At 41.9% G+C, this 26,753-nt stretch overlaps 1 protein-coding gene across 1 annotated transcript; it reads right to left on the bottom strand.

The window, feature by feature from the left end:
• Window positions 1–2,793: 2,793 nt before the first annotated feature.
• TMIGD1 (transmembrane and immunoglobulin domain containing 1) lies at window positions 2,794–21,161 on the bottom strand. Its single transcript, XM_003812718.6, has 7 exons — window positions 21,104–21,161; window positions 19,152–19,258; window positions 16,340–16,618; window positions 11,924–12,202; window positions 5,903–6,006; window positions 4,291–4,331; window positions 2,794–3,788 (listed from the first exon to the last, which is right to left on the bottom strand). Exons 2-7 carry the CDS (start codon window positions 19,231–19,233, stop codon window positions 3,785–3,787), a joined length of 789 nt encoding a protein of 262 aa, XP_003812766.1. The 5' UTR covers window positions 19,234–19,258; window positions 21,104–21,161; the 3' UTR covers window positions 2,794–3,784.
• Window positions 21,162–26,753: the final 5,592 nt, after the last annotated feature.

Below are 26,753 nucleotides of genomic sequence, written 5' to 3'. Positions count from 1 at the left end.
CCAGACTGGCCAATATGGTGAAACTCTGTCTCTACTAAAAATACAAAAGTTAGCCGGGCATGGTGGTGCATGCCTGTAATCCCAGCTACTTGGGAGGCCGAGGCATGAGAATCGTTTGAACTCAGGAGGTGGAGGTTGCAGTGAGCCAAGATTGTGCCACTGCACTCCAGCCTGACAGAACGAGACACTGTCTTAAAAAAAAAAAAAAAAGAAAAAAAAAAGAATCAGAAGATCTGTCCCTGATTATAATTATCAGCCTTCTTTTGGACACAGATGTGCTCTCTGTTTGCCACAGTCCCCACCATTCCCTATTATTGTACATCTAGCCTGCTTCACTCATTGATCTGCTTGATCAATGAGTGAAGAATTTGAATCTGTAAGAATTTGAATCTGTGATCCCTGGCCAATAGGGTCAGGAAAGTAGTCATGATGGTGGTGATGACAGGGGTAAAGCTGGTGGGGAAAGAGGTTTGTGAGGTTTTTTTCAATGATTCAAAAAGCCTATTGGCAACGATTATATCTTTAACCTCTAAAAGACTGCACAGGTTAACTAAAGCTCCAGATTTCTTTGCTTTTAGGTGGAATTCTGTCAACTAGGTAACTGTATTGTCATAAAAGAAGATCAAAATGGCAAACAGATATAATTGATTAATGTTTTAAAAATTGGAAAAACAGATAATTCTTATTTTTTTTTATTATTATTATTTATTTATTTATTTTGAGATGGAGATTCACTTTTGTCACCCAGGTTGGAATGCAATGGCATGTTCTCGGCTCATTGCCACCTCCGCCTCTCAGGTTAAAGCGATTCTCCTGCCTCGGCCTCCTGAGTAGCTGGGATTACAGGCGCCAACCACTACGCCCGGCTAATTTTTTTGTATTTTTAGTAGAGATGGAGTTTCACCATGTTGGCCAGGCTGGTCTCAAACTCCTGACCTCAGGTGATCCACCCACCTCAGCCTCCCAAAATGCTAGGATTACAGGTGTGAGCCACCGTGCTCGGCCTTATTATTATTTTTGAGACAGGGTCTCACTGTGTTGCTGAGGCTGGAGTGCAGTGGTGCAATATTGGCTCACTGCAGCCTCTGCCTCCTGGATTTAAGCAATTCTCCTGCCTCACCCTCCCTAGTAGCTGGGATTATAGGTGTGCCATACCACACCTGGCTAATTTTTGTATTTTTAGTAGAGACTGGGTGTCACCATTTTGGCCAGGCTGGTCTTGAACTCCTGGCCTCAAGTGATCCGCCCACCTCGGCCTCCCAAAGTGCTGGGATTACAGATGTGAGCCACCGTGCCCGGACAGATAATTATTATTATTATTTAATAAATAAAGTTTGCTTCATAGATTAGTTCTTGGGAAAATGGGGCCCAAGAAAGAGAATGTGATAATAACAAGAGGTATCCTTACTGGTGGAGAGGTTGAGAAGGGAGCCACCGGCATTGTCACTTCTCTGCTGCTACTTTTAGTCCTGTGGGTCGAAGCCAGAAGAATGAATGTTGAAATTTCAGGTACCTGATAGTAAGTAGAAAAGACATATGGAAAAAGGCAGTGGAGTCCTCTTTTGAGTCCTAGAATTTCATGTCCTCCTCAGGCAGGCTCACTCATGATTTTAGTGTTAATAATGTACATAGTTTTTAATACAGGTTCTGTTTTTCCCACACTGCAAGGCAAAATGCAATGCAATGACCATTTACAATATTGCTGTGCTCTGTTAAAACTAGTTAATGTTCCTTGCCTGTGCTAATGTACAAGGCCACTGTATTTTATAAGGGTGAGGAAACTCTTTACTTATGACCTGTAATTCTCAAGGATTGTTATATGTCCTAGAATAAAGCTGATTCATAATTCTACTAGGTGGGGCAAAGGGATTACATTTTCAGTCTTTATTGCCAACTCTTTCCAGCATTTAACTAAATTATGTAGGATCTTTTGAGAACTATAGGATTTTGAAGCTAACATGTACTTTAAGGATAAGGATCTCCTAATCTAACCTCCTCATTTCCCAAAGGTCCAAGAGAGTTTTTCCTGCCCAAGTTAACAGAGCCAACACTAGAACTCTGGTCTCCTGATTCCAAGTCCAATTTGATATGTATGTTTTCTGTTTCCTTTTCCATTTTAAACTATCCCAACCATCATTGCCCAAGATTTGTTTTTTGCTTTACGGTCTCACAGCTTCTACTTAACGTCTAAACGTTCAGATTTTTTCATAATCCTATTTTATCCTTACAGCATTCTCCTAGGGTTTCCAGATTCTACTTTGAGAACTCTCGAGTGAGGAACGTGATCTGGAGGCTTCCCCACAAAACCCTGCTGGATCCTCCAAGAAGACAGAGAAATGTGTAACCCACAGTCTGTAGCAGTCTCTCTCTCATCCATTCCATACTGAGGTTTCCAAGGAAGCAAAGAGAGACTAACAGGAGGATTATGTCTGTTCTTTTTAGAAACAAGTCTGTTGAGATTTCATACATTCTGCTAATTTCTTCTTTTTGCTTCTATGTCAAGAAGGCTTTTTACCACCTGTCTGACAGCAGATCTCTCTTGCACTGTGGCACATTTAGCTACTGCAAAATTAGATGAAAACAGTTTTGTTTTGTTTTTCTAAGACAGAGGAGGAGCACAGAAGAGACATCAAAGATGATTCTGGCCAAGGCTGCCTCCCCTACAAGCTCCCAGTTGTGTGGGAAAGAGAAGCATAAACTCTTATGGGGGAAAAATGAAGAAAGAATGGAGATGGGGAAAGTCAATGATAAATTATGAGAGCTGTGGTTTAAATGGGAGAGGTACGAGAAAAGTACAGGCTGACTCATAATTAGTACAGATAGTGCGACACAAATTACGATTTTCATTGCTCTTTGAACATTCATTGCCACATAGAGCTCACAAATTTTGTGACCATGTCAACTACAATGAAATGAGAAAAATAGGAACATATGCTGAGTTTTTCATAATACTAAATTTATTCAATTTAAAGGAGCATCTTATATTTCAAGATTATAGTCTTCTTTCTTTCTTTAGTCCTAAAACATTTCTTTTATGAAACGACAGTGAAGGTAGATAATAATTGATTTTTTGTTTGTTTGTTTTTGAGACAGAGTCTTGCTCTGGTGCCCAGGCTGGAGTGCAGTGGTGCCATCTCAGCTCACTGCAACCTCTGCCTACCAGGTTCAAGCAATTCTGCTGCCTCAGCCTCCCAAGTAGCTGGGATTACAGGTGCATGCCACTACACCTGGCTTTTTGTATTTTTAGTAGAGATGGTTTTCACTATGTTGGCCAGGCTGATCTTGAATTCCTGGCCTGAAGTAATCTGCCTGCCTCAGCCTCCCAAAGTGCTGGGATTATAGGAGCCACCACACCTGGCATAACTGGTATTTTTTATATGCTTCCTGGGCAACTTAAAAAATCGATTACTCTGTTGTTTCCTCCTTTTTTTTTTTTTTTTTTTTTGGCTTTGCACCAATTTGTGAGACCCAAGTATCTCCTACCTAGAAAAAAAACACACTAAACAGTAAATGATTACCAACCTATTTGGAACAAATCTCAATTAATTAACATATACTTCAAGGAGAAGACTTAACGAAATCTTACTTTTCATTCTTAATAGCTCTTTCCATAAAAATGTTCCACAAGTGTATCAAATTAGTCCTAACAACTACTGTTAAGTGATTAATGACACAGGAGTGACAGGAGTGAATTTAATAATAGCAATAAATACAGATGGGACTACATAAATTGTGGAGGTCCTGATGCAAAACTCTCTCTGTATTCGATGGCATCTCAGCTTTCTCATCTGAAATGAATGAAGAAATTAATGATAATGATGCTCATAGCAATAAGAAAAAAATTCAAAACAAAACCCATACTCTCTGACAACATGCCTTTGTTCTTATTACCTACTACCCACTTCACATATGCTAGAAGCGCTAAACAAAGCTGCAAAGAGAAGGCAGTATGGGGATGAATGTGGTTCCTGGCCTTGTTGTAAAGCAGTATGGAGCAGTGACTTCCCCCAGAGCATTTGCATTGTGTGGCAAGAAAATGCAGTTGCACAAACATTGGGCAAACTGACTTAAAGAGGGAGCAGGCTTAGGACTAAAGGTGTTCTCTATTCTAGGCAACTTTTCAACCTGTCTTCCTCTAAAGTGGAGGCAGATTTTCCTCCACCTTCTATTCTCCTTTGAACCCCTTCCTCTTCCAGCACCTCCCATCTCTGGAGTTTGTCTGGAGTGATGCATATCACTGCTATTCATCTGCTTATTTAAAAAGCACTGGTCCCGGCCTAGAGTACTTACAGAGCTGTTTCACTGTGAGGGTCTTTATCCTTCATGCAGAGCTAAAAGCAAACATGGCAGCAAATTAGCCTGCTTTTTAAGGCCCATGGAGAAATATTTTGAATGCATTAAGATGGCTCGAGGACAGGTGTGTGGAAATACAGCCACCTCTGCACTGGCTCAGGCGTCATTTTTGGGGCCACACTAGTAGTTTTTATTAAACGCAAAGAAGATGTAACTCTTAGTTAAGATGCTTCCAGTGTCTTAGATACTTGAGTATTTACTTTTTTATAGAAAAAAAAAATGCGGCCGAGTGCAGTGGCTCACACCTGTAATCCCAGAACTTTGGGAGGCCAAGGTAGATGGATCATTTGAGGTCAGGAGTTCAAGACCAGCCTGGCCAACATGGTGAAACCCCGTGTCTACTAAAAATACAAAAAAACAGCCAGGCATGGTGCCACATGCCTGTAGTCCCAGTTACTCTGGAGGCTGAGGCAGGAGAATGGTGTGAACCTGGGAGGTGGAGCTTGCAGTGAGCTGAGATCGCGCCACTGCACTCCAGCCAGGGTGACAGAGCAAGACTCCATCTCAAAAAAAAAAAAAAAAATGCTTTGTGGCTGGGCGTGGTGGCTCATGCCTGTAATCCTAGTGCTTTGGGGGTCTGAGGCAGGCAGATCACTTGAGCTCAGGAGTTCGAGACCAGCCTGGGCAACATGGCAAAACCCTGTCTACAAAAAATACAAAAATTAGCCGGGCACGGTGGTGCATGCCTGTGGTCCCAGCTGCTAGGGAGGCTGAGGTGGGAGGATCACTTGAGCCCAGGAGGTTGAGGCTACAGTGAGCTGTGATCAAGGCACTGCACTCCAGCCTGAGAGAGAGAGTAAAACTCTATCTCAAAAAAAATAAAAAAAGAAAGAAAGACAGAAAGAAAGAAAGAAAAGAAACAACAACAACTAAAATATGCTTGGGATTGGAATAGGGGGTGGAGTGAATTTCTTCTTGAGAGACATGGCTGCCCTGTTGCTATGTGTTCCAAGGAGAATGCCCCTTGCTGAATGATGAACTCAGCCTAGGGCTTTCTGCCTTTTTTGCTCTCCTTTGGCACTGAATTAGCTGGCAGAGTCAAATGCATGGCATTAACCTAAGCATGCACGTATTCTGAATCATACCAACCAACGAGGATAACCACTTTATAATTCAAACACCAGTCCACTACAGCCAGGGCATGTGGCTATAGTCCAGAGGTGAGCAGCCAGTGCCATCTTTTCCATGCAGATCTCTGAATCTAGAGCGGATGTTCCTCCCTATATTTATTTATTATACCACAGGTATCATAGCAACAATAAAGGGCAATTTAAAAGGAGGAAAATCAGCCCCCAATTGCCTACCCCTGGCAACACAGCTATTTTCAATTCAGGCTTTGCCCATGTGCACTTCTCTCTTTGTAAATCTGTACTCATAATGTACATATAATTTTTATTCCCTTGAGCAACTGTATTTTAGATCTCATGGTATAAAGACCAGATTTGACTTTGCCAAGAAGGGTTCCTAACTGAAGTCACTTATATTTCTAGCTTTCTGCCTCTATTCAGATGATGGCTTTTTACTTAAATAGCTCAGAATACTTAGATACCTTCATTATTTTCTTTCTTCTAGCAATCAGTCCAAAGCACAATGTCAGAAAGATCACAACACATGCAGCAATAATGGGCTCTATTGGTACACCCACAGTTTTATCTGTAGGAAATGCAAACACAGGGAATAAGAATGAACATTTATATACTTCCAATACGTCCCAGCAATGGTGCCTTGAACTTTATGTGTGTCATCCCCTTAATTAAACCTTCTCAACAATCTCAAAAGGTAGGTATGATTGTCTTCATTTCACAGGTGAGGAACCAGGAGGTTTGAGGGGTTAGAGTGTTTGTCCAAAGTCATAGAACTAGGCCGGGTGCAGTGGCTCATGCCTGGAATCCCAGCACTTTGGAAGGCCGAGGCGGGCAGATCACTTGAGGTCAGGAGTTCAAGACCAGCCTGGCCCACATGGTGAAACCCCATCTGTACAAAAAAAAAAAATATATATATATATATATAGCTGGGCATGGTGGCAAGTGCCTGTAGTCCCAGCTACTTGGGAGACTGAGGCAGGAGAATTGCTTGGTCCCGGGAGACAGAGGTTGCAGTGAGCCAGGGTCGCGCTACTGCACTCCAGTCTGGGTGACAGAGCAAGACTCTCTCTGTCTCCAAAAAAAAAAAAAAAAAAAAAGTCACAGAACTGGTAAATGGTAGAGGCAGGTTTTGAATCAATTCCTTTGTGGAATAATAATTTATTGTAATATGAGTAACTCCCCTAAAACAAGTAGACCATTTTGTGCTTCCTTCACCCACGTTTTTGCCACACACAGAGCAGAAGTAGATTGAAGTCAATGATTTTGCCTTGATTTTGAAGAGCCCAAAATATATTGGGAAGTATCCTGGGGTGGGTGAGGGAAGAGAGGGAGGAAGGCTTTGAGAGCAAGAAGAGAAAGGGTGGAGAGCTTTCTGGACTAAGAAGGAGAGAGAGGTCTGTGGGCCTCGAAAGCAGTGGGGAGCCTTGTACCTGTACTGCAATGGTGCCCCAAGCAGGTGACAAGACATTATAGAAGGTAGGTGGCTGCATAGTGTCTCTAGGGAAGTAGGACTCTAAGCATGAGCCTTCCCAACCTTGGCAAAGTTTTCTGCATCTCTCTAAATGCCATGCAAAGAGAGAGAGCCTACTTCTAACTTGGACTAGGAAGAGATCAGCAGCAACCATGACAGCTTGGAAGTGAAAGCCTACCCCTTTATTTTCTAAACACCAGGTCAACTGAGAGCTTTTTTTTTTTTTTTTTTTTTTTTTTTTTTTTTTTTTTTTTTGAGACGGAGTTTTGCTCCTGTTGCCCAGGCTGGAGTACGGTGGTGCAATCTCGGCTCACTGCAATCTCTGCCTCCCAGGTTCAAGTAATTCTCCTGCCTCAGCCTCCCGAGTAGCTGCAATTACAGGCACGTGCTACCATACCGAGATAATTTTTGTATTTTTAGTAGAGACGGGGTTTCACTGTGTTAGCCAGGATGGTCTCAATCTCCTGACCTTGTGATCCGCCTTCCTTGGCCTCCCTAAGTGCTTGGATTACAGGTATGAGCCACCGCACCGGGCCAAGAGCTACTTTATTTATCAGTCACTATAGGCATAGTGCCTGTGTTTGCAAGCTTTCTAAGAGCGTTTGAAAATATTTGAGACCCAGAAAAAAATGATTGGCCCCAAGATATGAAAAGAAAGTAGCAAAATTAATCAAAATTAATCAATGTTTAAGCATCTGTAAAATGCAACCTGGCATCAACTCTAACCGAACTGTTAAATAATAATGTTTAAACCTCAAGAACCAAATGAGTAACTTACTTATAACAAAATTCAAAATCTATACAAGTTATAAAAATTCTTTCAAAAATTTTATAGCAGAAAGCACATACAATGTGCTTTGCTTTAATATCTTTGATATGATATGGAATGAAACTCTCAAAAGTAAAAGTGAAAGCCAGGCAGGGTGGCATATCCGTAGTCCCAGACACTTGGGAGGCTGAGGCAGGAGGATTGCTTAAGCCCAGGAGTTCAGGGCTATAGCACCCTATGATTGCACCTATCAATAGCCACTGCTCTCTACCCTAGGCAACATAGTGAGACCCTTTTTTTTTTTTAGACAGAATCTCGCTCTGCCACCCAGGCTGGAGTACACTGGCTTGATCTCGGCTCACTGCAACCTCTGTCTCCTGGGTTCAAGCGATTCTCCTGTCTCAGCCTCCCAAGTAGCTGGTACTACAGGTGTACACCACCATGCCCAGATAATTTTTGTATTTTAGGTAGAGACAGTGTTTCACCATGTTGGCCAGTCTGGCCTCGAACTCCTGACATTAAGTGATCTGCCTGCCTTGGCCTCCTAAAGTGCTGGGATTATAGGTGTGAGCCACCATGCCTGGCCAACCCTTTTTTTTTTTTTTTAGAGATGGAGCCTGGGTATGTTGCCCAGGCTGGTCTTGGACTCCTGACCACAAGCAATTCTCCTACCTGGGCCTCCCAAAGTGTTGCAATTACAGGCATCAGCCACTGCACCTGGCAGGACCCCGTTTCTTAAAAAAGTAATAAAGTAAAAGTGCTTCAGGTCGACAAAGGTTTTAAAGTGACCTTGTCCAAGCCCCTAGATTCTGATGCCATCCAACGAGGGAAAGGAGCTTCAGTCATGGCTTAAGTAACATTTTAGGCATTTAAAGGAAATTGAGCATGTGCTATTTATCGCACAATTGAGTTTATGGATTGAGGTGCAGTCAACAAATATTTACTGAGTGACTAATGTGTGTTATGCACTGTGTTCAGCACTGCAAAAAATAGGACAGGTGTAGAAGGCTCCTCTGCCTTCATGGAGCTCATCTTCTAGTGAGGGAGACGGACATTAAACAAACAGACACTACAGATTAAGTATTAGAAAGGAAACAGGGTCATGAGTTAGCAAGTGAAGGGCAAAAACCAGGGAAGAGGGGAAGAAGTGACTTTAGGTAAATTTAATTTCAAAGCCCAATCCCTATATACCTTAAGATTATGAAATAGGGTTTATCTCCCCTGTCCCCATAACTGTATAACACACTAACCAATTATTATTATAATTATTTTTGGAGACAGGGTCTCACTCTGTCACTCAGACTGGAGTGCAGTGGCATAATCATGGCTCACTGCAGCCTCGAACTCTAGGGCTTAAGAGATCCTCCTACTTCAGCCTCCTGAGTAGTCAAGACTACCAGTGCGTGCCACCACACCCAGTTAATTTTTCGATTTGTTGTAGAGACAGGGTTCCAATATGTTGCCCAGGCTGTTTTGGAACTCCTGGGCTCAAGCAACCCTCCCGCTCGGTCTCCCAAAGTCCTGGGATTACAAGCATGAACCATCCCACCCAGCCTGTAACTACCTTTTTATCATTTCCTGCTCTGGATAATTTTGGGAAATAAATGGATTAAATTTTTGCCCTCTCTTAGCTGTTTCTAAAAATTATTCTCATGAAGGTATGGTTCATATCACCCCTATGGAGAAACTTTGCCCAGGGAGCCTTTTTCTAGTAAGCCCTGGTTCTGTACTAGCCAGCTCTGGGACACACCAAAGCCCCGTCAACCTTACTGGGGAGCCCTTCTATTTGCAAGATGTCAAAACAAAGGGGAAGTAAAGGTGGGACAATAAGAAAAAGAAATCAGAATTCAGTCACAGGTTGGAATATTTTTACCAAGCCAGATAAAATGAAGCCACATGTGACAGCTCTTACTCTATTTTTTATTTTTATTTATCTATTTTTTGAGACAGAGTTTCACTCTTGTTGCCCAGGCTGGAGTGCAGTGGTGCGATCTCGGCTCACTGCAACCTCTGCCTTCTGGTTTCAAGCAATTCTCCTGCCTCAGCCTCCCAGGTAGCTGGGATTACAGGTGGCTACCATCATGCCCGGCTAATTTTTTTTGTATTTTTAGTAGAGACGGGTTTCACCATGTTGGTCAGGCTGGTCTCAAACCACTGACCTCCTTATCCACCCGCCTCGGCCTCCCAAAATGCTGGGATTACAGGCGTGAGCCGCTGCACCTGGCCGACAGCTCTTATTCTATACACAAACTGAAGTAAACTACCTTACCCATTGGCTTGCTTTGGATTCCAAATTTCTGTTGAAAGTGACTTTGGTCGGGGCATGGTGGCTCATGCCTGTAACCCCAGCACTTTGGGAAGCTGAGGTGGCAGATTGCTTGAGCCCAGGAATTCAAGACCAGCCTGATCCACATGGCAAGACCTCATCTCTACAAAAACAATTTTTTTGATTAGCTGGTTCTGATGGCACGCACCTGTCCCAGCTATTCAGGAGGCTGAAGTGGAAAGATCGCTTGAGCCTGGGGGGATGGGGCTGCAGTGAACTACGATTACGCTACTGCACTCCAGCCTGGGTGGCAGAGCGAGACCCTGTCTCCAAAAAAATAAAAGAAAAAGAAAGAAAAAAGAGACTTTGGCAAGGGTAATTACATAACTGCCCCTCTCCCCTTGTCCTGTTTCATGGTCTCATTTGTAACCAGACCTGATATTTCCCTCCTATATGCATCATGGTTAAATAATCCCAACACATGGGCTAAATCTTGTGCTCAAGAAAAGATCTGTGATGTCATTTGTAGCTTTGCATGGCCTCATTTAGGTACTTCCTCACTGAGCCGTGAAGCCAGGAGAGGGCTCATGAAAATCTTGGCATTTAGCCCAAGCCCCAGCAGCAGAGCATTTATGCCACCAGCCGTGGGAAGTAGCTAAGCAAGAAGAAATAAGAAAAACAAGTTGGTTTGGAAGAGCCCCACCCAAAACAAGTTTCTGCCCACCTGAAAGCCAGTTTGCTAAGCTAGCATCCCGATTGCCACATAAGCTGTACTTTTTTTTAATGTGACACAGAACAATTATAATTTCTTCTTAACCAGGAGGGATATAATTCCCTGGCCTCCAAGTGTGGTGTTCATAGTCAGGATGGCAGGGCATGAGGCCCACCCTTCCATGCTTTTGTGGTCTTGTGGGAGGTAAATAGCCACAAAGCTTTCTCACTGCTTCTATCTCATGGGTACTCAGGATATTTGTGGGTTTGGTTTTTAAAACAAGTAGCCCCTGAGCAATTGTTAGTGCTCCGCAGGACGAATTACTGATCATTCCAGGAATCACAGTGATGGGCATTCAACCACCAGTAACTCTTCTTCCCCACTAGCCACTCTTTTCATATCCCATAACTCTTCCCCTCAAGGGGAAGGAAATAAGATGTCCTATGGTTACATCACCACAACACTTCTGGCAGGGGTTCAGCTGGCTTCCTGGTGACTGACAAGACTGGCAATAAGTGAGTACAGGGAGGCAAATGACAAAGTGAGTAATGTTCTAACAAGATATGGGAGTCTCAGCTTGTTGGGCTGCTCCTGGAGTGCTAGCATGAGAGCAGACCATGTGTGAATGAGCATTTTTGGCATCTGCTACCCCAGGTATTTTGCCTTTCTCTTTTTGTATGAGCAAGAAATATGAGGAGGGAAAACCCCACAGAGCATCATTTGTTCTGTCATTGTAGAGGTGATAACCCTGGGTAGATGAAGCACGAATCCAAGAGAAAGGGCTTTTTTTCCCCTTATTTTTTCCTACTCTCTCTGCTGATTACCCTACAGGTTAGAATTTGAGTTAGGAGTGATTGTAGGGATCCATTTTCTTATCTAGTCCTAATTTCTCTTCTCTCTGTGTTTTTTACTTCTCTTCTGTTAGTTATGAAGCTGTGAACTCAAAGTCCAGTTGCTACACACCTTGTTGCCCAGGAGAATTCATGGAAATACTCTTCCCTAAAAGCCAAGCAGGATTGTTTCCTATATTTGGTTCTAAGAAAGGATTCTTGCTCAAAAAACAGTGTCCTGTATGGAATGGGCATGATTTCCCTGAAAGGATGGACTAGGATTCTTAGTGGAAAAATCCTTGGATGGGGATGATTCTCCAAAGAAAATCCTGGCCCTAATCATAACTGTTATTATCATTTGTTGTCACCAAAAATATTCACTGAGCATCTGGTGTGAGTTTTGCACTGTGCTGGCTATTACTTAAAAAGAGCGTTACCTTTAACAATCAGGTGAAAGTCCAAGCTCTCCGTTTTCAGAGATGACTTTGCAATACAACTGTAGGTTCCGTTGTCAGACTTCTCGACTTTGGTGATTGACAGCTGAAAAGACTCACTTGTCTGTTGGATTTGGTGACGGCTTTTCTCTAAATCGAGGAGACTACTGTTTTTGTACCACATCATTTGAGCCTGGGGGTTGGCTTTCACATTGCAAACCAGCTTCACATTACTGCCTTCCTCAACTGTTTGGAAGTCGTTTCCACTTAGGAGAGGAGGAACTGCAAGACTCAAGCATTTAGATTTAATTAGCAGATAAGCAATAGTTCACTGTCAGAGTTCAAAGTCTTCCTTCCATCTATCTCATGTGGTCATTTATTCACTTGACAAAAATTTATTAAATACGTACAGTGTGACAAGCACTGGGGTAACAAGGGCAAATAACACTTCCAGTTCCAAATTTCATAGAACTTTTAATGTGATGAAGAAGACAAACCGTGAAACAATATATGATTATGAGCATGATATATATAGTAATGATCTACGACAAGCAGACAATTTGTAACACTACCCAAGAGTATAAGCCTTGAGTCTTTCTTCTCTGAGAATTAATAAACCAACCTGTGCTAGTGTTGCACAAAACAGTACAAAATTAAGAAGGCATACATTGCAATTAGATCTAATTCCATCTACACCGTTTACTGTGACTTTGAGACAGTTAACTAACTGTTAAGGCCTCTGTTTCTCATGTAAAAAAAAATGGGATAATCATACATCTCCTGAGATGCTGTAAAGATTAAATAAAATAATCCCTGTAAAGAATTTGCCACAGTGCTAGCCGCTATTATTATTACGGTGGTGGTGGTTTTGAGGGTTACTCTCACCGTCTGTTTTTGCATTTTATCGAACCATTGCCTTGGTAACATATTCACCAATGCATCTTTGCGTTTTCTCAGTGGTGCTCTAGAAATAATGTCCTCCTCCCAGAAGGTGTTCTAAGCATGAGAACTCTGGCATCTGTGGAAGGCAAGTGAGTCCCTCTCATCCCTGTGTGTGAGCAACTCCTTTTTTCCTCTACAATAAGGGCAGTTGTAGACCCATAGACAGTCAAACACGTCTATCACTGTGCATATTCTGGCAGAAGTGCAGAATAGTAATGAAATGGTTGGAGAGTGGGAACTAGGAAAAAGATAGAGACGGAGAAGGAGGAAAAAGGAGCTTGTATAATCTGCACACTGAATAATTAGACCCTGAGTAGGCTGTGTTATTAATAACTCTCAGAAGAATGACATTTTGTTGCTCTTTGGAATGAGCTCGAATTCTGTATCATATCCAACAAGGATGTTATATGGTATTCAGATAGGAAGGAAGCTGCTGGAATAGAGAATATAATTGCCAAATGGAACAATTCCATTTGTGGACAGATTCTGTTAGTGATTTCTTTCTATTTAACTATTTGAAATTAATTTAAGCACATCAGTATATGTGAATATCCCCTCTGTAAAAATTAGTACATTTTAGATAAAGCTAAGATCCAAGCTGGTCACTTCCTGATCCCCAGAGATACCCACTGTTATGAGTTTGGTGTAAATCCTTCCCTATCTTTCTTTTTTCTTAAATAGTTTTCTATACATATAGTGTACCCATAGGAAATATATCATATTATTTTAGGGACATGGGAAGGATTTACATAAAATACTTCCTTTCTCTCAGTAACTTGCATGTTTTTGAGATATGTTTATATTGAACCACAGAGATCTAGCTTATTGCTTTTAGAATGCTATAGTATAATGTATGCCTTTAATCATTTGTGTTTTGATGGGCTTTAGGTTGTTTTCATTTTAAAATGTTAAACAATGCTACAATAAACATCCTTGTACATATCTCTTTATGCTCATGTGCATGTATTTCTCCAAGGTTAACATCTAGAGGGAGAAATGCTGTGTCATAAGATATGCACACTTTAAATTTTGATAAGTATTTTGAAAGAGATGTTCTCAATTTAAACTATCAGCAACGATGTATGAGCGGACCTGTTTCTCCACATTCTCCCCCAAACAGTGTATTGTCAAGCTTCCATTTAGTTCTTGATTCTGCTATTTATAACAATAATGGTCCTGCCTTTGAAGGGTACATAATATCCTTGTCACGTTTTATGAGCTCATTTTGATTTATTGGTTAATGACTTTGTGTCAGTACTGTCATTATGGATTACTAAGCAATTAACTATACACACACACACACACACACACACACACACTTAGCAACAATGATATTTAGGAGATTGTTATAAACAGAATTTAAACAGTGGATTGAGGCTAGAAAACTGAAAACAATTTCTTTAAGTCATCAAATCACATTGTTGGCATTTCTGCCATGTCTCCCTTAAGAGGGTTCCATCAGCCTGGGCAACATAGCAAAACCCCGTCTCTACAAAAAATACAAAAATCAGCTCGGCCTGGTGGTGCACGCCTGTAGTCCCAGCTACTTGGAAGGCTGAGGCAGGCAGATCACTTGAGCCTGGGAGGCAGAGGTTACAGTGAGCTGAGATTGTGCCACTGCACTCCACTGTAGGTGATAGAGTGAGACCCTGTCTCAAAAAAAAAAAGTTTCATGGAATAAGCACTTAAGCACTAGGTTAGAAGCTTGGGAATTAGTGTTTTATTCTCAGCTGCACCTATGATTTGAGCCCCTAGTCCAGGCCTTAGTTTCCTTAGCTGTCTTTTTATTTTATTTTATTTTTTTTTTTTTTTGAGACAGGGTCTCACTCTGTTGCCCAGGTTGAAATGCAGTGGCGCAATCACAGCTCGCTGAAGCCTCAAACTTCTGGGCTCAGAAGATCCTGTAGCCTCAGCCTCCCGAGCAGCTGGGGCTACAGATGTGTGCCACCATGCCCAGCTAATTAAAAACACACCTTTTTTTTTTTTTTTTTGGTAGAAATAGGGTCTCACTATGTTATGTTTGTAGAGATAGGGTCTTTCTACCAAATCATACTGCATCATTATACCTCACCCATTGCCATACCATCCACACCATTCTCATGCAGAACCAGCTTTTCACCCAACAACCCATGTGATCATCTACATTGTATGACTTGACAGTCCCCTAAGCCTATACAGTTCCACCAATGGGTTACCAATACCTGGAACCCAGTCATCGAAAAGCTTCACCTTTTTTGATTTTAAGGTGATGTTTAAAGATTCCCTAATGAAAATCTTTTTTTTTTTTTTGAGATGGGTCTCACACTGTTGCCCAGGCTGGAGTGCAGTGGTGGCATCTCAGCTCATTGCAACCTCTGCTTCTTGAGTTCAAGCAATTCTCCTGCCTCAGCCTCCTGAGTAGCTGAGATTACAGGTGCCTGCCACCGCACCTGGCCAATTTTTGTATTTTTAGTAGAGGCCAGGTTTCACCATGTTGGTCAGGCTGGTCTCGAACTCCTGATCTTAAGTGATCCATTTGCCTCTGCCTCCCAAAGTGTTGGGATTACACACATGAGCCACTGTGCCAGGCCATGAAAATCTGTCCAAGCAGAACACAAAAGCTAAGCACTACAAAGGAAAAGACTTGAAGCTTTAAATATATAAACATTTAAAATTTCAATATGGCAAAAAAGAACAATAAAAATTTTCAAAAACAAATAGGAGAAATACTTACAATTCAAAATGACAAAGGACTAATTTCCTTAATCTACAAAGCCCTTGTACAGATTAATGAGAAAAAAGCATAAAACCCAACGGAAAAAAATGAGTTAAGGACACAAGCAGGCTTTTCATGGAAACAAACAAAAAAAAGACCATTATGTTTACACAAAGGTGAACACCCTCATTCTTAATTTAAAAAATGAAAACAGGCAGGGTGCAGTGGCTCACACCTGTAATCCCAGCAGTTTGAGAGGCTGAGGTAGGCGGTTCACTCGAGGTTAGGAGCTTGAGACCAGCCTGGCCAACATGGTGAACCCCCCGCCTCTACTAAAAATACAAAAATTAAAAATTAGCTGGGCGTGGTAGTGGGCGCCTGTAGTCCCAGCTACCCAGGAGGCTGAGGCAGGAGAATCGCTTGAACCCGGGAGGTGGAGGTTGCAGTGAGCCGAGATTGCACCACTGAACTGCACTCCAGCCTGGGCAACAGAGCGAGACTCTGTCTCAAAAAAAAAAAAAAAAAGGAAAAGAAAAAAGAAAATAAAAGAGAAAAGAAAAAAAAGAAAAGAAAAGGAAAAGAAAATTTCAAAGGAGGCTGGCAAATTCTCAGAGTTTGGCGATAGTCAGTGCTCATGAGGGTGAGGGGAAATCGGTACTCTCATACTTTGTGGTAGAGCATAAATTGGGCAATTTGGCAATACCAAGACCTGGATTTCAACTACCACTTCGTGTGTTGCAGACATTACAGACCCACTAGCTGTTTCTTTTCCCCTCACTCACAAGTAACATTCAGCACCACCGAAATGGACACGGACTGATCCCTCCCCAGCCTGCAGGTAAAGCTGATTCCGTTGTCATTTTCACTGATGGAAGAGACACAGACAGAGCTGGAATTGATTTTGTTTCCAGATTTCAAATCCACTCTCCCCTCCTCTCGGTACCAGAGCAGTTCTTCCTCTCTGGTGTGGTTTTGAACAGCACATATCAGAGATGCTTGGGAGCCAGGTGTAGTATCCAGGATATAGTTCTCAGTTTTACCATTCACAGTTAAAACAGAACCTGGGAGTATAGGGAGAAACTATTTAGATATACAGAGTAAACAACCTTAATGCTCATGAACAGGGGATTGGTTAAATAAGTTATGTTACATCAGTAGAACAAAATAAACTCTCAACGATTAAAAATAGTCATATTGATCTATATGATTTTCTAATGAAAAATATTCATAATGTATTGTTAACTGAAAAAGAAAAAGATTAAAATGTGGTCATCAAATTTTGGTGCACATTGGAATCACCAGGGGATCTTTTAAAAAGTACTGATGTAGCTGGGTGCTGTGCCTATACTCCCAGGGCTTTGGGAGGTAGAGGCGGGAGGATCGCTTGAGCTCAGGAGTTCAAGATCAGCCTGGGTAACATAGTGAGACTCCGTCTCTACAAAAAATAAAAAAATTAAAAAAAAAACATTAGCCGGGCATGGTGGTGTGCACCCATACTTTTAGCTACTTGGGAGGATAAGGTGGGAGACTCGCTTGAGCCCAGGAGGTGGAGGTTGCAGTGAGCCAAGATCGCACCACTGAACTCCAGTCTGGGTGATAGAGCAAGACCTTGCCTCCAAAAAAAAGTACTGATGCCTGATTCTCATCCCAGACATCTGATTAGTTGACATGAGTGCAATCTGGGCATTGTGTTGTTTAAAGCACCCCACCCCCCGCCCCCCGGTGATTCTAATATGCAGTGAAGTTTGAGAAGCATCAGGTTAGAAATCAATACATACAGAATGATCATACACATATGTGTGTATGTGTGTATACATGGAAGTATTTTTTCATGGAAAAAAGACAGGAAAAAACCCATATATATTGAATACACACACACGCATGCATATATGTATATACATATACACATACCATATTTAATTTGTTTACTTGAAGGGATTGAAAGTGGGAAAACAAGGGAATGAAATGGAAAAATATTTAAGGTATAAACTTTAGGCAAAAAGGCAGAATATAAATTAAAGCTCTAATAATTACTACAAATGTATTAAAATTGCACATGCAGATGAGTAAGAACTGATTTGAAAACATTTTCTGCTTAAATGATAGGATTATAGACAAATTGGGTCTTGCATCTGTAATGTTTTAATATTGTTTTGGCAGTGAAGAAAAATAAAAAGATGTTTAAGTAGTTGAGGTTTGTGTGGTAGACCAGTCTTCGTGGGTTGGGTGATCAGGATACATACCAGGTTTTTTTTGTTTTGTTTTGTTTTTCAGCTCTGACTTTTAGAAACCTATTCATTGCATAGTAATACACCTGAATTTCGGTTTTTATTTTTCTGATTCAGAAGCAAGTAACAAAAGCTAAAAAAGAACTTTATCTGTCATAAACCTGTACCCCAGATAACATTTGTTAATATGTTCTGTAAACACATTAACCTTCCTTTTAAAACACTTAAGCTGGCCGGGCACGGTGGCTCATGCCTGTAATCCCACACTTCGGGAGGCCGAGGCAGACGGATCACCTGAGGTCAAAAGTTTGAGACCAGCCTGGCCAACATAGTGAAACCCTGTCTCTACTAAAAATACAAAAAAATTAGCCAGGCATGGTGGCGGGCTCCTGTAATCCCAGCTACTCGGGAGGCTGAGGCAGGAGAATCACTTGAACCTGGGAGATGAAGGTTGCAGTGAGCCAAGATCATGCCACTGCACTCCAGCCTGGGCAACAAAGTGAGACTCCTTCTCAAAAAAGCAAAAAACTTAAGCTACTTGTAAAGATAATGGTATTGTTGTCTAGTATTTTATAAAAATATGGAATATTGAGTGGTTGTCATCTCTGGATGAAAGTATTTGGGGGGATTTGTACTTTTCTTTTTTTTAATAGATTGCTTCATTTATTTTACAATGACTATGCATTACTTTTAAAATCAGAAAAGAGTGGTAGGAGAGCAAATGCTGGAAAGATTTTCATGTGAAATGGTATGTTCAGATAAACAGATGATTATTTGGGGTAACATTAGTAATAAAATGCATTAAAATGTAGGAGGATTCTGGTGGTGGCTCTGGAGAGAATAGAATACTTCACCTTGTCTTGTAATAATAAAACCCTAAAAACAATATTTTTCCATTTGATTTTTTTTTTTTTTTTGAGACGGAGTCTTGCCCTGTCGCCCAGGCTGGAGTACAGTGGCGTAATCTCGGCTCACTCACTGCAAGCTCCACCTCCTGGGTTCACGCCATTCTCCTGCCTCAGCCTCCCGAGTAGCTGGAACTACAGGCGCCTGCCAGCACACCAGGCTAATTTTTTGTATTTTTAGTAGAGATGGGGTTTCACCGTGTTAGCCAGGATGGTCTCGATCTCCTAACCTCGTGATCCACCTGCCTCGGCCTCCCAAAGTGTTGGGATTACAGGCGTGAGCCACCCGCCTGGCCTCCATTTGATTTTTTATTGTTAGTTGACTCCTGTACTGTGAGCCATGCTAACTGTGTAGTCATTTCAATTTGGAATTTAAGGATATATCCAATGCCCATTGATCATTTTTCTTAATTGGAAATTTTTCTTTATCTAAAAAGAGGCCAAAAAGAACTTTAACTTACTTGTCATCTCACGTGGCAGAAATAAAATTACTAAGAGAAGAAATCTTCCCATTTGCATTATGACACTGCTCTTCCATGCCATCTTTAATGAGTTAAACTCAGATCTACTAAGGGAAAAACAGTGCAGTTGGTCTTGTACTTTGGTCTGCAATGAGTTTGTGAACCTTCCTTCTGTCTATTATGCATTTAAAGTGAAGTCCCAGATGAATCATCCCAGCTATAACGGTACTACTTCTAGCTTTTAATTAAACAGCCCTGTCTGACTAAGTTCAAAGTACATTTAGTAGTAAGAAATTTTTTTTAAAAGCAACATAAAACCACAGGAAATAGGCTATGACAGATAGAGCAGCGTCAGGGTGCCCTGGGGAAGATGAAACCAGTCTTCCCTAGAGAAACTGATAGAATTTCATTTTAGCAGAATGAAACTTGTCTCATTCTCAGACAGTCCCTACTGAACAAAGTAATTCTTGTTCTGAAAGTTTTTCTTGGGTCATTTTTGTAAAGATGTTCTCTGATAATAGAGAGTTTTTGAGACTACTCCAAATCCCATAGATTCAAATGGTGTGTACGTAGAAAAGCCTCAATTGAAACATGGCCTCTAGTTTAAACCATGTTAATCTTGTCTTTCTCCCACTATTCTCTCTCACTCTTCCCCTTGACCCAATGGACTAAAAATAATAAATAATAAAGGTGTCCTTTCTCCCTTCTTGCTTTTGCTTCAACTCTCCCTCTCCCTAAGATATTCTCCATTTCCATCTGGGAAAAAAACATATATTCATTACTTCCTTTCAAGAGTACTACTATAAATATAGCGAACCACATACGGAAAACTTTCTGTGCAACAGGGACTGTGCTAAACACTTTACATACAACATTTCAGTCACAATTAAGCCTCCTAACAACCGTCTTGAGGTCGTTTCTATAGATTTAAAGAGATTATGTAATTTGCCTGAGATCCCACAGACAGTAAATGTCAAGGTCGGGATTTGAACCCAGGACTCCCAAGACCATGCTCTTAACCACCCTACTCTCAACCACCCTACTACCCAATCTACTGCCTAGATTAATATTCTTTTCCTTTAAGAAGCTGCTGTTAGGCTGGGTGCAGTGGCTCATGCCTGTAATCCCAGCACTTTAGGAGCTGAGGCAGGTGGATTACCTGAGGTCAGGAGTTTGAGACTAGCCTGACCAACATTGTGAAACCCCATCTCTACTAAAAATACAAAAAAAAAAAAAAAAAAAAATTAGCCAGGCATGGTGGCGGGCGCCTGTAATCCCAGCTACTCGGGAGGCTGAGGCAAGAGAATTGCTTGAATCTGGGAGGTGGAGGTTGCAGTGAGCCAAGATTATGCCACTGCACTCCAGCCTGGGCGACAGAGTGAGGCTCGGTCTCAAAAAATAAAAATAAAAAATAAAAAAATAAAAAGAAGCTGCTGTTAATCTTTTCCAGTCCCTGGCCACTGGGAGTTCTCTCCCCTTAACACCAGTATTAATTTACAAGAGCTGAAATATACCTATACCTACTCTACTCCTCCCCTGTCCCAGGCGTGTCCTGACAGGAGTAAGTTTCATTCATGCCAGGCTCACCCTTTCTGGCAGACAAGCCTGCATCAATCTTTTCGTAAGATGCAATTACTACTAATATTGATTCTTTTGTAATTTTAAATATTTGCCAAAAAGATTTCTATCACAGTGTTGTAACAGTGATTACTGCAGAATGTGGTCAATAGTAGAGTTTTCTCAAGCGCTCAGCACTACAAGTACTCAATAAAAACTGAGAGTGCAGGCTTCTTGCCAGACCTCACCCCGCCCTATTAAGGGGACAAATCTATGTCTTCTCTTTCCCTCCACTCCACCGAGACAGCAACTTTTCAAAATGTATTCCCCTCACTTGGCTTGTTTTTAATCTGTATGACTCTCTACTTTCTATATAAGACAGTCTTACCACTTACCTCTTGAGCTCTGAGAAGCTGACTTCCTTGGCCAACTGTGCCTCTGCCTGAAAACCCTAAATGCTTTCCCTGTTACAATCCTTTATAATACTTGAATTTGAATGCTTTATGACAGCAGGGTCAAATAAATAAGATAACTTGGGTTCAAAGTCTGTTTTTCTTTATGGAGTCTTAGAGAAGATAGTAATTGGGAAAGACATCTTCTTAAGATCTAAGTTTCTATGTCTACCTCGGTTACTAGGTGGGGCCGGATATTACTAACAGGGATGTGTTGTTCCAAGAAAGCTTGAACTTGTGCAAAAATCTGTAGTGCATCTCACTGAATATTGTCATATTTAAGTAAGATGGCTGCGTTTTGATTATCTAGCCTGGGGATTGTGAAGGGACGAGTCCAAAGAGAAGTTTGACTTTCACAGAGGTCAAAACATTGGAAGATTCTACACAACTTAAATAATGCTGGAAAAGTCTTAGTTACCACTAGTAACCCAAGCCCAGTGCATAAGCTGTACCAAGCCAGGCATGGCAGGGGGCCATTTTTGTTGTTGTTGTTGTTGTTTGTTTTGTTTTTTGAGGCAGGGTTTCACTCTGTCACCCAGATTGGAATGCAATGGCACAATTGTGGCTGACTGAACCTTTGCTCCCAGCCTCCCAAGGAGCTAGGACTACTGGCGTGAGTCACCACACCCAGCTAAACTTTGTTAATATATATATTTTTGGTAGAGATGAAATTTCGCCACGTTTCCTAGGCTGGTCTCGAACTCCCGGCCTTAAGCAATCTGCCCACCTTGGCCTAGGGAAAAGTTTTATCCTCTTGAGGCTCTCATCTGATTGGGAGATCCTTGCATTACACTATGTTTATGGTATTGTTAACAATGCAAATTTTATCTGCCAAGTACTATTGTTCCCATTTACACAAAAATATAACAGAAGAATATTTATAGTTATCTACACATTTTCACACACTGCTGAAGCACACCAGCAATCTGCCTCTTACTAGCTATGTAACTTTGAAAAGTTATTTAACCTCCATGAGCCTCAGGGTCTTCGTCAATACAATGGAAATAGTAATAGTACCCTCCCTACGGAGTCACTGTGAGGATTAAATGAAATGAAGCATGTGAATCTGCCGCACAGTAAGCTCTTGGTAAACAGTAGCTCTTATTACTATTATTATTAATATAGGCTGAGCAGGGCATCCTAAATCAACACAACCTCACTATAGCATTGTTCAAGCAAAAATCAGAGCTAAGAGCAGCTCCTGTTGGCTGGGTTGCAAGCACCACCCAAACAGGTTTTGAGTTTGCCTCTCCAGGGATCCAAGATTGTCATTTTAAAACGAATTTAGCAATGGAGTGATGTTTTGGTTCTTGGTGCCTCCAAAATAGACCCTGAGACAGAGCTTTGAGTGCCAATAGTTTATTTAAAGGTGATCTCGGCCGGGCACGGTGAGTGGCTCACTCCCTTAATCCCAGCACTTTGGGAGGCCGAGGAGGGTGGATCATTTGAGGTCAGGAGTTCGAGACTAGCCTGGCCAATGTGATGAAACCCCGTCTCTACTAAAAATAGAAAAATTAGCCAGGCATGGTGGCGGGCGCCTGTAATCCCAGCTACTTGGGAGGCTGAGGTGGAAGAATCCCTTGAGGCTGGGAGGTGGAGGTTGCGTTGAGCCAAGATTGGGCCACTGCATTCCAATCTGGGCGAGAGAGTGAGACCCTTCCTCAAAAAAAAAAAAAAAAAAAAAAAGTGATCTCAGGAAGCATAGTAAGGAAGTAAGATAGGGAAGGGAGGAAACTAGTAAAGAATGTGTTAAAGGTTACTACCATGAGCAACTATATCCCTGGAGCTTTGGACAAGTTGTATTCTGCGCAGCGTACCTCAGGATCAACTACTGATAGGGAAGGAAGCAACTTCTCTCCATCTCCGGCTGAGGGACACTCTCAAGGTGTTGACTCTCCGGCACTTTCAGCCTGCCCTGTGAGGGCAAAGTGTACTCTCTCAAGCTGGCCAACATGTCCAGGAAAAGATGCTCAGGAAGTCACTGGCTATATGGGAACTTTTTGCAGGTAACTTCTAGGTAGGCCAAGGATATGTGAGTAGAGCACCACCAGCAACTTCTACAATTGGATATTAGGTGATATTAGGAAATAATGATTAATTATTATTAGTTGCGATCATGGTATTGCAGTTATGTAGAGAATGTTCTAATTCTCAAGGGATGCCTGCTGAAATATTTATGGGTCAAGTGTCATGATAATTGCAACTACCTTTCAAATGATACAGCAAGAAAAGTAAACACATAAACACACAGCAAATATAGCAAATGTTAACATTTATTCAACTAAATAGGGGTCTATAGATCTTCATTGTACTATTGTTTCAACTTTTCTGTATGACATTTTTGTCACCAGAATGTTGGGGAAATGTATTCAGCAGATATTTATTGAGTATCTACCATGTGCTAAGTATTCTAAGTATTGAGGATGCCAGTTGCAGCCAAGCCAATATGGTGGCTTTGTCATGAATTAGGGAAAAGATGGCTTCTCTAGTCACTCTACTGCCATCTGTGGAAAATTGTTATAATAACTCTACAAAGCTATGATGTCTATAAGATGAATGATGCTTCCAGCTCTCCATAACATTAAGTGGTGATACATAGATGAATAAAACAAGCTCTGGGCTTTTGAAGGTCTTACATCGTAGAGCAGAACGTTAATGATGATCAGGAGCCATGCAGAGTGGCCTCAGGTGCTGAGCAGGGACTTCAGATAAGAAAAATGGTATAATGGCGCCCCTGCTGGAGAGTCAAAGAAGTCATATGACTCGTGCAAGGTCATATAAATCCCTGGAACAGTCCTCTTTCCTAGAACTGACAGAGGGGAGAAATCATTTTTCTGTAAGTAGTTAAGCCCAGTAGTTAACCATTAAGCCTAAGTAGTTTGGCTGTTTGGAGTATTTACAGAGTCCAATACTCCACAGCTTCCACAGTGGCTTAGACCAAGAGGGAGAGAGGAAAAGCAGCCTCGAGTCTGAACATTCCTGGAAATAAAGACCAATCTGGCAGGGTGCAGTGGCTCATGCCTCTAATCTCAACACTTTGAAAGCTGAGGCGGGTGGATTGCTTGAGCCCAGGAGTTCGAGATCAGCCTGGGCAGCATGACGAAACTTCATCTCTACAAAAAATACAAAAAAAAAATTACAAAAATTAGCCAGGCATAGTGGCATGTAGTCCCAACTACTTGGGAGGCTGAGGTGGGAAGATGGATTGAGCCCAGGAGGTTAAGGCTGCAGTGAGCGTGATCGCACCACTGCAGTCCAGCCTGGGTGAAAGAGCAAGACCCTGTCTCAAAAAAATAAAAAATTTAAAAAAGACAATCTGCTTCCCATTCCTAAGGCCCAGGTACTTCTAGAAGGGTAACAGACAAGGGAGTCCATGACTTTGATTAAGGCAAGTATTAGAATCACCTGGGGGAGGCTCTAGTACCTTTCCTTCCTCAGTCCTGATAAGACTTAGAAATTTCATCTTTAACAAGCCTTCCAAGGGACTCTACACAATGGTTTGTGAATCTCCTTTTGAGAACCATGGAGTCAAATTCAAGGTGCAAATTGGGTGCTCTGCCCTGGAAGGGGATGCGTGCACAGGGCTGCCTTATGGGAGGCTGGCTGGGTGGGTACACAGGCCTCACAGTACTTTCTCTGGTATGGGAATGAAGAACAGGAGAGAGAAACAACCAACCAGAATGTGAGAAAGGCCTGCAGGGCGGGGCAGTGATCACTGAGCACTGCCATCCCACAGCCTTTGAGCTGTGACCAAACTTGGTATGACAGAGACAGCAACTCAGGAAATGGCTAGAGGGCCCCAGGGCCAGCAGGGTCATCTGGCCAGGTCACTGGGAATGCCACTGATAGTTTTAAAGTGATAGAAAAACTAGAAATTTGGCAGGCATAGCCTAGCAATGATAGAGTGGTTCTTTTTCTCTTTTTTTTTTTTTGAGATGGAGTTTCGCTCTGTTGCCCAGGCTGAAGTGCAGTGGTGTGATCTCGGCTCACTGCAACCTCTGCCTCCTGGGTTCAAACCATTCTCTACCTCAGCCTCCCAAGTAGCTGGGATTACAGACGCCCGCCACCACGCCTGGCTAATTTTTGTATTTTTAGTAGAGATGGGGTTTCACCATCTTGGCCAGGCTGGTCTTGAGCTCCTGACCTTGTGATCCACCCGCCTCCCAAAGTGCTGGGATTACAGGCATGAGCCACTGCGCCTGGCCAATAGAGTGGTTCTTTAGCAACACAGGGACCCAGTGTGTAGCTGCTGCTGCTGCTGCTGCTGCTTCTTGTCGTTGTCTTCTTCTTCTTCTTCTTCTTCTTCTTCTTCTTCTTCTTCTTCTTCTTCTTCTTCTCCTCCTCCTCCTCCTTCTCCTTCTCCTTCTCCTTCTTCCTCTTCCTCTTCTTCTCTTCTCCTTCTCCTTCTCCTTCTCCTCCTTCTCCTTCTCCTCCTTCTCCTTCTCCTCCTTCTCCTTCTTCTTCTTCTTCTTCTTCTTCTTCTTCTTCTTCTTCTTCCTCTTCTTTTTTTTTTGAGACAGAGTCTTACTCCATCACCCAGGCTGGAGTGCAATGGTGCAATCTCAGCCCACTGCAACATCTGCCTCCCGGGTTCAAGTGATTCTCCTTCCTCAGTCTCCTGAGTAACTGGGATTACAGGTGTGCACCACCATGCCCAGCTAATTTTTGTATTTTTGGTAGAGACAAGGTTTCTCCAGCCCAGGCTGGTCTTGAACTCCTGATCTCAAGTGATCCTCCCTCCTCGGCCTCCCAAATTACTAGGCTCACAAGTGTGAGCCACCGCACCTGGCCTGGTCGTAGCTTAAATGACAATCAGTGATTCTCCAACCTCTCATTCCCCATTATTAGGATTCCTCCATCACCAGAAATCTTAAACCTTAAAGCAATACCTGAAGGGCTATCTGAATAGGGTTGCCAGATTTAACAAATAAAAATACGGGGCACTCAGGTGAATTTGAATTTCTAGTAAATAACTAACAAATATCTTTTTAGTGTAAGTATGTCCTAGGTAACTACTATATGCTAATTCATCACAAGCAAATATTTTAAGACTCATTTGTTAAAACATCATTGTTTCTCTGGAATTCAAATTTAACAGGGCATCCTGTCTTTTATCTGGCAGTTCTCCATCTGTCTTCTCCCTTTTTTAGTACATGAAGAAATGGGAAGTAAAGGGACTTGTCCAAAGTAACACAGCTATTTAGTGGCAGAGCATGGATTGGAATTCTTTCAAGACGCTTGGCTGCCACATGGCATCTTTTTCCAAGTGTCTAACTTCAGAATTTTAAAATTTGGCTTCTTGAACTACTATGGATGAGCTTTAGAGTGTCAATGAAACCTCTGAAATTGTAGGCAAAACTGTGTGTGTGTGTGTGTGTGTGTGTGCATATGTGTATTTTTCTGGGGAGATGGTCTCCCATCTTAGCCTGAGTGGACTAAGACATCATATGCTCTGCAACCTACCTATATCAAAAACAAAAACTCCTCTGAGCTACCCTATATCCTCCTTTCTTCTTTGCCCTCCATGAATTTTTCATTTGAAGGGAGGAGTCGGAGAACTAAATTTATTTATTTATTTATTTATTTATTTATT

The sequence above is a fragment of the Pan paniscus genome, chromosome 19, assembly GCF_029289425.2.
Source record: "Pan paniscus chromosome 19, NHGRI_mPanPan1-v2.0_pri, whole genome shotgun sequence".
Classification (NCBI taxonomy): domain Eukaryota; kingdom Metazoa; phylum Chordata; class Mammalia; order Primates; family Hominidae; genus Pan; species Pan paniscus.
The sequence above is the reverse complement of the archived record's forward strand: the minus strand, read 5'-3'. Positions and strand labels throughout refer to the sequence as shown.